General features: G+C 45.4%; 1 protein-coding gene across 1 annotated transcript in view; it reads right to left on the reverse strand.

The window, feature by feature from the left end:
* The window catches only part of LOC137527934 (carboxyl-terminal PDZ ligand of neuronal nitric oxide synthase protein-like), a 134,849-nt gene that overhangs the window by 29,404 nt on the left and 91,746 nt on the right, over positions 1 to 13,699 (reverse strand). Inside the window, exon 3 of the mRNA XM_068249017.1 lies at positions 4,313 to 4,405. Coding sequence (XP_068105118.1) covers positions 4,313 to 4,405 — 93 coding nt within the window. The remainder of the gene's footprint in view (positions 1 to 4,312; positions 4,406 to 13,699) is intronic.

Below are 13,699 nucleotides of genomic sequence, written 5' to 3' on the forward strand. Positions count from 1 at the left end.
TCACTGCTGCTGGTGGTTCATGGCAGGGCCAACATTCTCACTGTTGATGCTGCCAAGATTATACCCCTACCTTCACTAATGGTGCTGGAAATTCTGAACAAATACCCTATTCGCCACTGATGCTAGGACCAGACTGCATCCTTCTCCACAATGCCTCCAGGTCCAGACAATCACCCTCACTGCTGCTGGTGAACAGGCTGTCCATGGTGAGGTCACCATTTTCCCTGTTGATGCTGCCAGTTTTAGATTGCTGCTCTAACCCCGAGAAGAAGCAGGTCAGACCATCGTGCTTTCAGCACCCCCAGGGTCACAGCACTGCCCTCCACATTGTGGCTGCCAGAATCATTACATTGTAAGGCTCTTAGTGCCAGCGCCATTAGACTCATTAGCGCCCCAGACGTTGTATGTAAATGAGCGCTCAGCCCACACAGAGGTGCCATTAAATGAGATTTCTCTGCCTTTCATCTGCTATTTTATAAAGATAAGCGCATCGTACGAGACTTCTCATCACACCTTCAAAGCTCGGAAATCAATTACGTGCCGCAGTCTCCTCCGTGATGCCGGCTTTGATCCCAACCACCGGAATGGGGAAAGGGGGGGTGGCCTGGATTCCTGCAGGCTGCTCACCTGGCACATTTCAATTCAATTAACAATTTAATGAAAGTCAGTGCTTAAAAGGTCACTCCACCCAAAGCCGATATTTTTGCAACAGGTGCTACCATAAACCATCTGGTTACCGAAATAGGAAAGGGCACCGCCTTAGGTTCCCATTATAAAAGCCCAGCGCTCACTATACAAAGTCGCAATTTGCTTAGCCGGAAGATGTGGCGCCCGCTATTTTAATCAGGCGCCTCCCTGGGCTCAAATGGACTCGGTGCCGCAAAACGCAACCGCTCCAAATTCACTTTCCTGTATGCTGGAAATTTGCTTTGGAAAATGCTAGTGATTTTGCAATTCCCAGTTTGAAGAAGGCCTAAGGCTAGGTTCGCACTTAGGCTCTTTTTGCCTGTGATTCTTGCCTTGCTGATGGCCGAACTAACCTTTATTCCTATAATTTTACTGTCGCCCTCCCTAACCCTTAAAGGCCTTCCGAGACCAGCTTAAAAAAAAAAATTTGGTCTCACCTGTGGCTTCTCCCAGCCCCGAGCAGCAGTCTCAGTCCCTCCCCGCAGCTCCAGTAATAGTCGTCGTCCCCTCTGGCCGCACAGAATGATCAGAACCTGCTGGCGGACTCCGCCAGCAGGTCACCATCATTGGAGGCTGCCAGCGGGGACACAGAGGTGGATCAGGGATAGGGCAAAGGACTGAGACTGCTGATCAGAGTTGGAAGAAGTTCCAGGTGAGTCCAAAATATTTTTTTTACTTGGCCTCGGAAGGCCTTTAAGTTTTTTGCCTATGCATGTAGGCTGAATCCACACGCAGGCAGAAATGATGGTACACCAGCCAGCAAAGCGATGCTACATGAGTAATCCTACGGGATGTCCCACACTACAGCGATTGCAGAACGTTTGCCATTTCCGATGATCGCAAACATGCTACATGTAGCATTTTCCTGGCAATGCATTCCCTGCAGCTTCCAGAACTCCCTGCAATTCCCAGAAACTCCTGCATCTTCACAAACTTCTTGCACATTTCCCAGAAACTCCTGCATCTTTCAGAACTCCCTGCAACCCCCAGAAACTCCTGCATCTTCCAGCACTCCCTGCATTCCCCAGAAGCTCATGCGGCTTTTAGAACTCCCTGCAATCCCCAAAAAATCCTGCATCTTCCAGAACTCCCTGCAATCTCCAGGAACTCCTGCGGCTCCCAGAACTCCCAGCAATCCCCAGAAACTCCTGCAGCTTCTAGAACTCCCTGCATTCCCCAGAAACTCCTGCAGCTTCTCTCCCTGCAATCACCAGAAACTCCTGCAGCTTCTCTCCCTGCAATCACCAGAAACTCCTGCAGCTTCAAGACCTCCCTGCAATCCCCAGAGACTCCTGCAGCTTCAAGACCTCCCTGCAATCCCCAGAGACTCCTGCAGCTTCCAGAACTCCCTGCAATCCCCAGAAACTCCTGCAGTTTCAAGAACTCCCTGTAATCCCCAGAAACTCCTGCAGCTTCCAGAACTCCCTGAAATCCCCAGAAACTCCTGCGGCTTCCAGAATTCCCTGCAGCTTCCAGAACTCCCTGCAATCCCCAGAAACTCCTGCAGCTTCCAAATTGCCTGTACTACACAGGAACTTCAGAAGCTACCTCAATCCCCTTCGCCCTCCAGACACAACTGTAACCTCCCCAGAGACGCCGGCAGCTTCCAGAACTTCCTGCAATCTCCAGAAACTCCTGCAGCTTCCAGAACTCCCTGCAATCCCCGAGACTCCTGCAGCTTCCAGAACTCCCCGCAATCCCCAGAAATGCCTGCAGCTTCCAGAACTCCCCACAATCCCCTGAAACTCCTGCAGCTTCCAAATTGCCTGCACTACACAGGAACTTCAGAAGCTTCCTCAATGCCCTTCACCCTCCAGACACAACTGTAACCTCCCCAGAGACTCCAGCAGCTTAGAACTCCCTGCAAACCCCAGACTCCTGCAGCTTCCAGAACTCCCTGCAATCCCCAGAAACTCCTGCAGCTTCCAGAACTCCCTGCAATCCCCAGAAACTCCGCCATCTTCACAAACTTCTTGCACACTTCCCAGAAACTCCTGCATCTTTCAGAACTCCCTGCAATCCCCAGAAACTCCTGCATCTTCCAGCACTCCCTGCATTCCCCAGAAACTCCTGCGGCTCCCAGAACTCCCAGCAATCCCCAGAAACTCCTGCAGCTTCTAGAACTCCCTGCATTCCCCAGAAACTCCTGCAGCTTCTCTCCCTGCAATCACCAGAAACTCCTGCAGCTTCAAGACCTCCCTGCAATCCCCAGAGACTCCTGCAGCTTCCAGAACTCCCTGCAATCCCCAGAAACTCCTGCAGCTTCCAGAATTCCCTGCAGCTTCCAGAACTCCCTGCAATCCCCAGAGACTCCTGCAGTTTCAAGAACTCCCTGTAATCCCCAGAAACTCCTGCAGCTTCCAGAACTCCCTGCAATCCCCAGAAACTCCTGCGGCTTCCAGAATTCCCTGCAGCTTCCAGAACTCCTTGCAATCCCCAGAAACTCCTGCAGCTTCCAAATTGCCTGTACTACACAGGAACTTCAGAAGCTACCTCAATCCCCTTCACCCTCCAGACACAACTGTAACCTCCCCAGAGATGCCGGCAGCTTCCAGAACTTCCTGCAATCCCCAGAAACTCCTGCAGCTTCCAGAACTCCCTGCAATCCCCGAGACTCCTGCAGCTTCCAGAACTCCCTGCAATCCCCAGAAATGCCTGCAGCTTCCAGAACTCCCCACAATCCCCTGAAACTCCTGCAGCTTCCAAATTGCCTGCACTACACAGGAACTTCAGAAGCTTCCTCAATGCCCTTCACCCTCCAGACACAACTGTAACCTCCCCAGAGACTCCAGCAGCTTAGAACTCCCTGCAATCCCCAGACTCCTGCAGCTTCTAGAACTCCCTGCAATCCCTAGAAACTCCTGCAGCTTCCAGAACTCCCTGCAATCCCCAGAAACTCCTGCAGCTTCCAGAACTCCCTGCAATCCCCAGAAACTCCTGCAGCTTCCAGAACTCTCTGCAATCCCCAGAAACCCCGGAAGCTTCCAGAACTCCCTGCAATCGCCAGAAACTCCTGCAGCTTCCAGAACTCCCTGCAATCCCCAGAAACTCCTGCAGCTTCCACATTGCCTATACTACACAGGTACATCTGCAGCTTCCTCAATGCCCTGCACCCTCCAGACACAACTGCAACCTCCAAAGAGACTCCTGCAGCTTACTGCATTCCCTGCATTGCTCACCCTAGCAACTCCCTCAATTCCCTGCAATACCCATACACCCCTTGCAACTTCCTCAATTCCCTGCACTACCCAGAGACCCTTGCAACTCCCTCAATTCCCTGCACTACCCAGAGACCCTTGCAACTCCCTCAATTCCCTGCACTACCCAGAGACCTTTGCAACTCCCTCAATTCCCTGCACTACCCAGAGACCCTTGCAACTTCCTCAATTCCCTGCACTACCCAGAGACCCTTGCAACTCCCTCAATTCCCTGCACTACCCAGAGACCCTTGCAACTCCCTCAATTCCCTGCACTACCCAGAGACCTTTGCAACTCCCTCAATTCCCTGCACTACCCAAAGACCCTTGCAACTTCCTCAGTTCCTTGCACTTCCTAAAACTACCCAGAATTCACTGTAGTTCAGCCAATAAACACCATCTGCACACAAAGATAGTGGAAATCTCACCTTCTGCTTCTTCCTCATGACCACCTTCACCCCATCCAGCGACACGGTGATGCCCACCTTCTTCTTCTTGATGTTCTTTGCTTTGAACTCGTACTGTGGAGAAGAACAACAAAACATCATCATGGTGGGGCTGACTGAGCGGCAACAAGTGTGTGTGAGCTCGTGTCTATATGGTGTATATATAGTACCTCTACCAAGCTTTCTCCTATATCTCTCTATACACCACACACTGGTCAGCCACAACACAAACTACTGACTGGTGAAGTGAATAACATTGACTGCCTCATTACAATGCCATCTGTTAAAGAGGAACCTTATCGAAAAGAGGGGGGGGGGGGGGGGGATCAATGCCTTGCAAAGTGAGAAGTTAAAAAATAGAAGAGATATTGAGTATTGATCGATTATTTGCCATGTCATTTGTTTATGTTGTTTGATCCACAATCAGCCTGCAGGTTATCATCTTTACTGCTGGCAGACAGGAAAAAAAAACAAAAACTAGACAGCACCAACTGCCATTATCTATAATCACACTCCATAACACTGAGATAAGGCTAAAGGTGGCCACACACACAATCCAATTAAAAGATCCACTTTTTCACCAATTCGATAATTACGACCGGTTATCCTGAAAAATCGAGAGCTTTTCTTTGTTTTTGATCGATAAATCCGATTGGATTTCCCGTATTTTTCAATTTTTGGAGATTGGACATGTTGGAAATTTCAGGCCAACTTTATCAAGAATTGTATGGTGTGTGATGGATTGTCAATTACTTGATGTACAGATCCAATCAATTTTTTCTGAGCTTTCAATTATTTTATTCATGATTGGGGAAAAATTGAACACAGGTGTGTGCAACAATTCAAACATCTGACCAATGTACCAATCAGTCAGAAAAATTGATTGATATTCTTGAATTAAACAGATATTTAAACATTTGTATGGTGTGTGGCCAAAAAAAAGTTGTTTTTAATAGATATACATATGCACAGAGGGAGATTCTACTTGCTTGGCCATTGGAAACAGCTGTTATCTCCCACAAAGCAACAAGGTTCACAGGAAGCAGACTGTCAGGACCATGGTCATGACATCACACTGTGGGAGGGGTTTTACAATAATATCAGCCATACAGACTCCCCTGATGATCTATGTGAGAAAATGTAAAGATTTCCCATGGGAAAGGCGGTATCTGCTACGAACTGGAATCAAGTTCAGTCCGTGGTTATAGTTCTTCATTTAGTGGTGGGACATTTTGGGCAGCACGTGAACAGTCATTTCTTGAGGGTGTTGGAAGCAGAAGAAATGGACAAGGGATCTGAGCTGTGAGCAGTGGCTTAACAACCTGGTCAAGGCATCTCTAAAATGGCAGGTCTGTTGGACCACTTTTGATAGGTACATACCAGTCAGAACAACCAGGGAACTAGCTATAGGTTTATGGGCACCCAAGGCTCATGAATGCGTGCAGGAACTCTAGGCTAGCCCACCTGACACCACAAAATAGATACTGGGGCACGTTACTGAAAAGATTAATTCTGTCCATGAGAGAGAGAGAGAGCTGTCAGAACACGCAGAGCATTGCGGCTTACAACACATGGGATGCCAGGAGAAACGGTATAAAACTTGAGCACCCCTCTGGTTAATATAGCCGTATAGATAACAAGAAAACAAGGGAATTAGGGTTTTCAGGTCGTCCTTCAATAATGCAGTGATCATAAAACGTAACTTAATTACAGTCCTGGAGTAAAACAAATGACAAATCATTAAAAATCCATGTGTCACATCGATGTGCAGTGATTTCCCTGACGCATGTTTCGCAGTCTATACAAGAGCGGCTTCTTCAGAAGCAAACATGAGGGAGTTGTCAGACAAGTAAACAGTTGCCCAGCATAGTCACTGGATTGGTGAATGTATGTTATGTAACGAATGAATGAATGAATGAATAAATGTCCAGGGTCAGAACAGGCCAAAATGTTTGAGCGTATGTACGGGCCTTTAAACTTTTAAAGGGTACCCAAGACCACAAAAAAAAAAAAAAAAAATTATACCTACCTAGGGCTTCCTGCAGTCCCCTTCTGGCTTACCGATCCCTCGCTGCCCTACTCTGCCGCCTGAATCGCCCCCTAGGTGGCCCGGTAATTTAGCCAGTCTCCCCCATCACTGCGCACGCTCCCCCATCACCTGGAGCGTTCCGTGCCTGCACAGTAGTACTGCGCAGGCGCGGAACACTTCCGGCGACTGAATTGCTTGCAGCCAAGCCGCGCAAGCTCAGTTCCCCCCAACTCACTGAATTGCCGGAGGAATTAGCGGAGGATCCAGGCAGCGCAGGAGGATGGAGAGGGACCGATGAGCCTGAAGGACGCCGGAGGAAGCCTCAGGTAGGTATAATTTTTTTTCATTGATCTCAGGCTAATTTTAAAGTAAACCAGAGACTAAGAAATAGGATGAATCAATACTTACTTGGAGGCTTCCTCTTACACTTTAAAGGGAACCTGAGGTGAGAGGGATATGGAGGCTGCCATATTTATTTCCTTTCAAACAATACCAGTTGCCTGGCTGCCCTCCTGATCCTGTGTCTCCATTACTTTTAGCCATAGCCCCTGAACAAGCATGCAGCAGATCAGGTATACTGACTCCGTTTTTACTGGATTAGCCACATGCTTGTTCCAGGGTTTTGACTCCGACACTAAGTATGCCTGAAGATCAACAGGACTGCCAGGGAACTGGCATGGTTTACAAGGAAATAAATATGGCAGCCTCCATATCACTCTCACCTCGTATACCATTTAAGCATTTTGGGGTATTTGATCCAGTGCTTGCTTAAAGCGGAATATAACCCTGCATTTCAACTTTGCTCTAAAACATTATTTACAGCATATTATATGCAACCAGCATTTTTTTTTACTAGACCAGCATTGGAAGGGTTACACACACAGCTTTAAAGTTCCTGGAGAGAAATGCTGCCCATCCGAAGTTTAGATAGATACATTTTGTTTACTAAAATGTATCTAAGTGTGGAATGTGACTCACTCTCTCTGACTGAGAAGGAGCTGGAGGACAGCCAAAGAGTGTGTAACATTTATCACTTGTTACATTCTATTTAGTTAAATGTATCTATCTGAACTTCTGCATATCTCTGAATGGAACTTTAAACCTCTGTGTGTAACCCTTCCAATGCTGGTTTAGTAAAATAAAAAATGCTGGTTGCATATAATATGCTGTAAATAATGTTTTAGAGCAAAGTTGAAATGCAGGGTTATATTCCGCTTTAAACAATTATACCAAACAGGTGCTAATTCCCCATGACAGCCCCCATCACAGTCAGCTGGCTGCAGCAATGCCATGTATACATGTAAAGGTTCACACAGTGCGTTCAATGAGATCCCTGGGAAAGGGAGATTAAGCAGATCACATATTAGTGGGCCAGAAAACCAGCTTCCTGCATTCTCCTGTTCTGGTCACAGTCTATTGTCTCCGAGAGGTGAGGGGTTAACAGCCTGTCCTTCCAGTTGAGAGATTTGTCGCTCATTCTCCTCAGAGTAACAGGAATCGCTGGAGGCGGAGCTGCCAGTTGCAGGTATGTCACCTTCGTTTTCACCACAGAGTGGGAAGATGAAGCCCAGGCGTTCCTGCGTCCTGACTAATCACATCGTTACTTCCACTTCACTGCGTCCTCAGCGGGAGACCTGCAGGGGAGACAGGTGTCCAGACCTAACTCCACTGCAAAATATCACCAGACCATATACAGGTCACACGTGGCCCCCACACCACGCTGCCATGCTAGACCAAACCGTGGCAAGTATAATTCCAAATCCATTCTCATCAATCCTTTATTATAGATTTATATACTACTAGTGACTTAGCCTTCTGTCCCTAATGCGCCGTGCACACACGCCTGTCCTGCTCCGGCTCTCAGCGGTGTCTCTGCGTCTTGTCCCTGCACATGCAGTGCTAAAAGGCACTGACACAGGGACGGACGCAGGGACATTAGAGTTTTATTGTAGAGGAGATAGTTATGGCAATCCACAGCAATGTGCATCTCATCCAATCCAATCCCAACAGTCTCTGCACCAGAGGAGCTTACACTCTAATGTCCTCACCACAGGCACACACTATTATTATTATACATTTATATAGCTCTGACATATTCCACAGCGCTGTACAGAGATCACTGATCCATTCCCATCTGCACCAGAGGAGCTTACACTCTAATGTCCTCACCACAGTCACACACTATTATTATTATACATTTATATAGCTCTGACATATTCCCCAGCGCTGTACAGAGATCACTGATCCATTCCCACCAGTCTCTGCACCAGAGGAGCTTACACTCTAATGTCCTCACCACAGGCACACACTATTATTATTATACATTTATATAGCTCTGACATATTCCACAGCGCTGTACAGAGATCACTGATCCATTCCCATCTGCACCAGAGGAGCTTACACTCTAATGTCCTCACCACAGTCACACACTATTATTATTATACATTTATATAGCTCTGACATATTCCACAGTGCTGTACAGAGATCACTGATCCATTCCCATCTGCACCAGAGGAGCTTACACTCTAATATCCTCACCACAGTCACACACTATTATTATTATACATTTATATAGCTCTGACATATTCCACAGCGCTGTACAGAGATCACTGATCCATTCCCATCAGTCTCTGCACCAGAGGAGCTTACACTCTAATGTCCTCACCACAGTCACACACTATTATTATTATTATACATTTATATAGCTCTGACATATTCCACAGCGCTGTACAGAGATCACTGATCCATTCCCATCAGTCTCTGCACCAGAGGAGCTTACACTAATGTCCCCACCACAGTCACTATTATTCTTATATATTATATAGCTGTGATATATGACACAGCACTGTACAGAGATCACTGATCCATTCCCATCAGTGCCTGACAGTTTGCCGTCTGAACCTTGTTGCATTGTGGGAAATAACAGCTTTTTCCAAATGCCAAGCAAGCAATATCTCCCTCTGTGCACAGAACTCTCAGTAACAAACATTCCGTACAGATCACCTGGCAGAACTAAAGATGTCATTACCTGTGATACATTTCAGAATGAAAATCAGGGAGAGGAAAGATTTTGCAATGGTCAAACACTGACTAAGGCCTTGTTCACATTGCTTTCGGCTTGCGTGCCCGTCTACGGTGGGCTTTTATTGTTTTTTTTAAGCGCTTTTGTAAGCGCTTTTGCAGAGCGTTTCTGTCTTTTGATCTGGAAAAAAATCCGGAATAAATACAATGTATTTTTTTTTTTTTAAACGCTCACGCAATCGCTTGCACAAAGCGATTTTGTGAGCGTTTTTTCTATACCTTCCATTGAGGCAAATTGCCTCAAGAATGGCCCAAGCACCGCTATTCAAAGCAGATCGCAACCAAACCGCTCTGATATGAACTCTCTCTCATAGAGCATCTTTGCACAAGCGCTTTCAGGGCGATTTTGAAAATCGCCCACGCTTAAAATATTCCAAAAACGCCTCTAATGTGAACAAGGCCTCAATGATTTATAAATCAATCAATATTGTAAAAAAAAATAAGCAATTCTATTCATTGTTATTTTTACTGGAGTTCATCTTAAAGAGAAACTCCGACCAAGAATTGAACTTTATCCCAATCAGTAGCTGATACCCCCTTTTGAATGAGAAATCTATTCCCTTTCACAAACAGACCATCAGGGGGTGCTGTATGGCTGATATTGTAGTGAAGCCCCTCCCACAAGAAACTGAGGACCGTGGTACTCCTGGCAGTTTCCTGTCTGTGAACCTTGTTGCATTGTGGGAAATAGCCGTTTATAGCTGTCTCCAACTGCCAAAACAGCAAGCAGCAGCTACATCACCTGCCAACAGTAAGAAAGTCCCCATGTAATGAATGTCAGAATGTCAATCAGGGAGAGGAAAGATGTTACATTGGGCAAACACTGACTAAATCATTTATACATAATTATTGTAAAAATGAAGCACTTTTTTATTACATTATTTCCACTGGAGTTCCTCTTAAACCCTCCTAAGCCGGACCCTAACGAATCTAGTACTCCTAAGCCCCATTCCCAGATGACTTACAAATCCAGCCACATCCTGAAAGCTGCAAAAACGCTTTTGTTCAAGGACGTTCACATGTTCCCCCGTTAATCCAGTCGACAAAAAGAAAAAAAAAATCTAGGTCTGCAATTCTTGTTTTATCTCCGCCGCTTGTTACAGCTGCTACTAAAAATAAGAGCAGGAAGGTGAGGAGGAAAGATGTAACGTGAAATCTGACTAAGGCAGTTTCTTGTGCACCATAATGAGCAAGAACTTCCCTGGCCTGAACCAGATCTTTGCACGAGGCTAATTAAAGTGGACCTGAATGCAGAACTTCCTCTTAAAAGATAACAAGAACAAGCGACACTCATGCTAACCTAGAAATAAAAAACACATATATAAATAGATAAATACTACTTCTACTTACATAACAGATGTATTGTGCTATCCACGTAATGATTCCTGTGAATTTTATAAAAGAAAAGCAGAAAATCCTATTCTAGGCAGTGGCCATTTTGCCAAGCTAATGCTGACATCATATCCTCCCTGACTTTTGTTTCCCCGCCTCCCTTCTCTTGCTCATTGTGTATTCATTAGCTGCCCTCCTCCCAGAGTCTTCAGACACTCCCACTGAGGTGAATACTAGGAACTGCACTGTCTTTTTTTTATTTACACATCCAATCACTGAGGTAATTCAGCCTTGCTTGTAAACACAAGTGATCAGAGGGTGTTTCTGATAAGCAGCTAGGCAGGGAAATAAATGGAAGAGGAGGAATATATTATAGATAACAACAACTCCCAGCATTTAACTCTTTGGCACTGTTTGGCACTAGGGCCAGTGCTCCTAATGTATGCGATAACTCCAAACCATAACAGCAAAACAAGTTTTGCAAGTTTTGAATGCAGGATTAGCATCTTTATCACTTATACACTCAGACCAGTTGCTGTTGAAATTTGATTTTTATGGGGACAATACCGCTTTAAAGAAAAACATTTATTTGTTACAGCTGATACAAATCCTGCAATAAATCTGCAGTGTCTACTTCCTGCTTTCATGGACGCAGACATAGGATTAACACCTTGTGTTTGCAAATTAGCTGCTCTGCCAAGGCAGCCAGCTGACACAACTGAGAGATCAAATTACAGTTGTGAGTCCCAGATGAGGGGGAATTAGACTGGCTAAACTCACTAAAATACATATAATGTGCATTTCTCTATGCTTTCCTTCTGTCCTGTGCAAAAGTTCAGGTCCACTTTAAATCAGATTTGTTTTATAAAACACAATATTGTTGCCATACGTTGTTCTAGGGACATTATTTACACGTAATAACCATGACAGATGGGCAAATACAATGTGTGGGTTTTATCCATAGTAGCACATTTCATTTAAAAACTAGAATGGCCGAAAACTGAGAAAGAATGAACTTTTTCAATTTTTTTTTTCTTATTTTTCCCATTAAAATACATTTAGAATGCTTAGCAAAAAGTACCACCCAAAGAAAGCCTAACTTGTGGCGAAAAAAACAAGATATAGATCAGTGGTCCTCAAACTAAGGCCCATGGGCCGAATGTGGCCCCCTGAGGCTTTTTTACCGGCCCCCCACACACAAAATGTATTACTTATAGATGCGGTAAGCTACATCTTTAAATATTGGTGGTCCGCATGTAGAATAGCAGTGCTGGCACCACCCATCCACATGGAAGCCAGAAAGCAGTAATTTGCTGGTTTCCAACCAAATTCCACATCAGGTGACACGGCTGTCTAATTGGACTGCAGGTTGTCGCCTGGGTATGCTTCACTGTCTGGCCCGCAAAGACTTATACATCATTTTATGTATACTCCAGCCCCCCAGCAGTCTGATGTATGTTGACCCGGCCCTCGACCCAAAACGGTTGGGGACCCCTGATATAGATCATTTTGTTGTGATAAATAGTGATAAAGTTATTGGTGAATTAATGGGAGGAGCACTGAAAGGTGAAAAATTGCTCTGGTACAGAAGGGGAACACAACCACTGGTAGTGAAGTGGTTAAAATGCTGCTCACATCTCTTTAAAACAGAATGGTAGTTGCCATCATTATGCTTTACGTGAGCATGAAGACAACTCCCATGATGCATCACTGCTGCTTAGTGAGTGGATGTTATCGTTTTACACAACATCTCCCAATTTCTACCCATAAAGCCATATTAAATTCTTACCTGACACAACGAAGGCCGAATGCCTGAAACGGCTGTCTGCAAGCTGGATTACTATGGCTCTGTAGGAATAACAGGCTATAAGCACACCGTAAATTAGCAGTTCTGGACGTGTGCCTGGCTTTCCCGCACATAAAGGACTGATTTGCATATTCCTGTGCTCAGCAGAGGCATCATGGGAGCATTTTCTCATTCGCATTAAGCGGAATAATGGCAAATACCTTCTGTTTTAAAGAAGGCATTTATTTTTAGCGAAGAATAAAACTGGAAATTCTCGCAGTCCTAGAAGCCGGGAAGAAGGCCGCGGGTGTCTGGAGCTGGACAAGAAAAACCCACTAAACACATTTTTCTATTACGGTGTGCCAAAAATACAGAGCTAAATGCAGTGCAGGCTGTTTAGTGACAAATAAAGTCTGATTAAAGGATGGAAGTATTATAAAAAAAGGGGATGGTGACTCTGCAGGAACACAATGTCTATACACAACACAATAGATTTGCAAACGTGCGCTGAGAGACCGATACTGAGGGTGCCAACAACCAGTTCTTGCAAACGTTACAGAACAACGGTGATGGAGGCAAACCTGCAAAAAGGGCGCTGGGAAATTAGGGAGCAGCCGAAAAATGGCTCACCCCGCTATACCCCCGCGTTAATGACTATTCCCCTCCAGACCTATTGCCTGGTACACACCATGCAATTTCCCATCAAATAGATGGGTCGATAGATAATTTCCGACACATCTGACCGGATTTCCCCACGTCTATGGAAATCCGGTCAGAAATCAGATTGGACCTGTCGTAAATTATCTATTCCACCCATCTGATGGGAAATTGCATGGTGTGTACCAAGCTTTATGTTTCTTTAAGAGTAAAATGAGCCATAAACTACTTTTCTCCCATGTTGCTGTCACTTACAGTAATTAGTAGAAATCTGACATTACGGACAGGTTTTGGACTAGTTAATCTCTTCATGGGGGTTTCTCAGCATGGCCTTTATTATTCATAAAGACACTGAAAATGATTAATACAAAAAATGCTGGGCATCCTCCCTGCTCGTTGGACAGAGCATCTGCCATTCACCAAGTGCTTTTGAAAATAAAGAAAACCATGAGAAGTTCCCATGAGAGGATGGGCTGGTCCAAAA

This window comes from Hyperolius riggenbachi, chromosome 8, assembly GCF_040937935.1.
Source record: "Hyperolius riggenbachi isolate aHypRig1 chromosome 8, aHypRig1.pri, whole genome shotgun sequence".
In the NCBI taxonomy this organism is placed as follows: Eukaryota; Metazoa; Chordata; class Amphibia; order Anura; family Hyperoliidae; genus Hyperolius; species Hyperolius riggenbachi.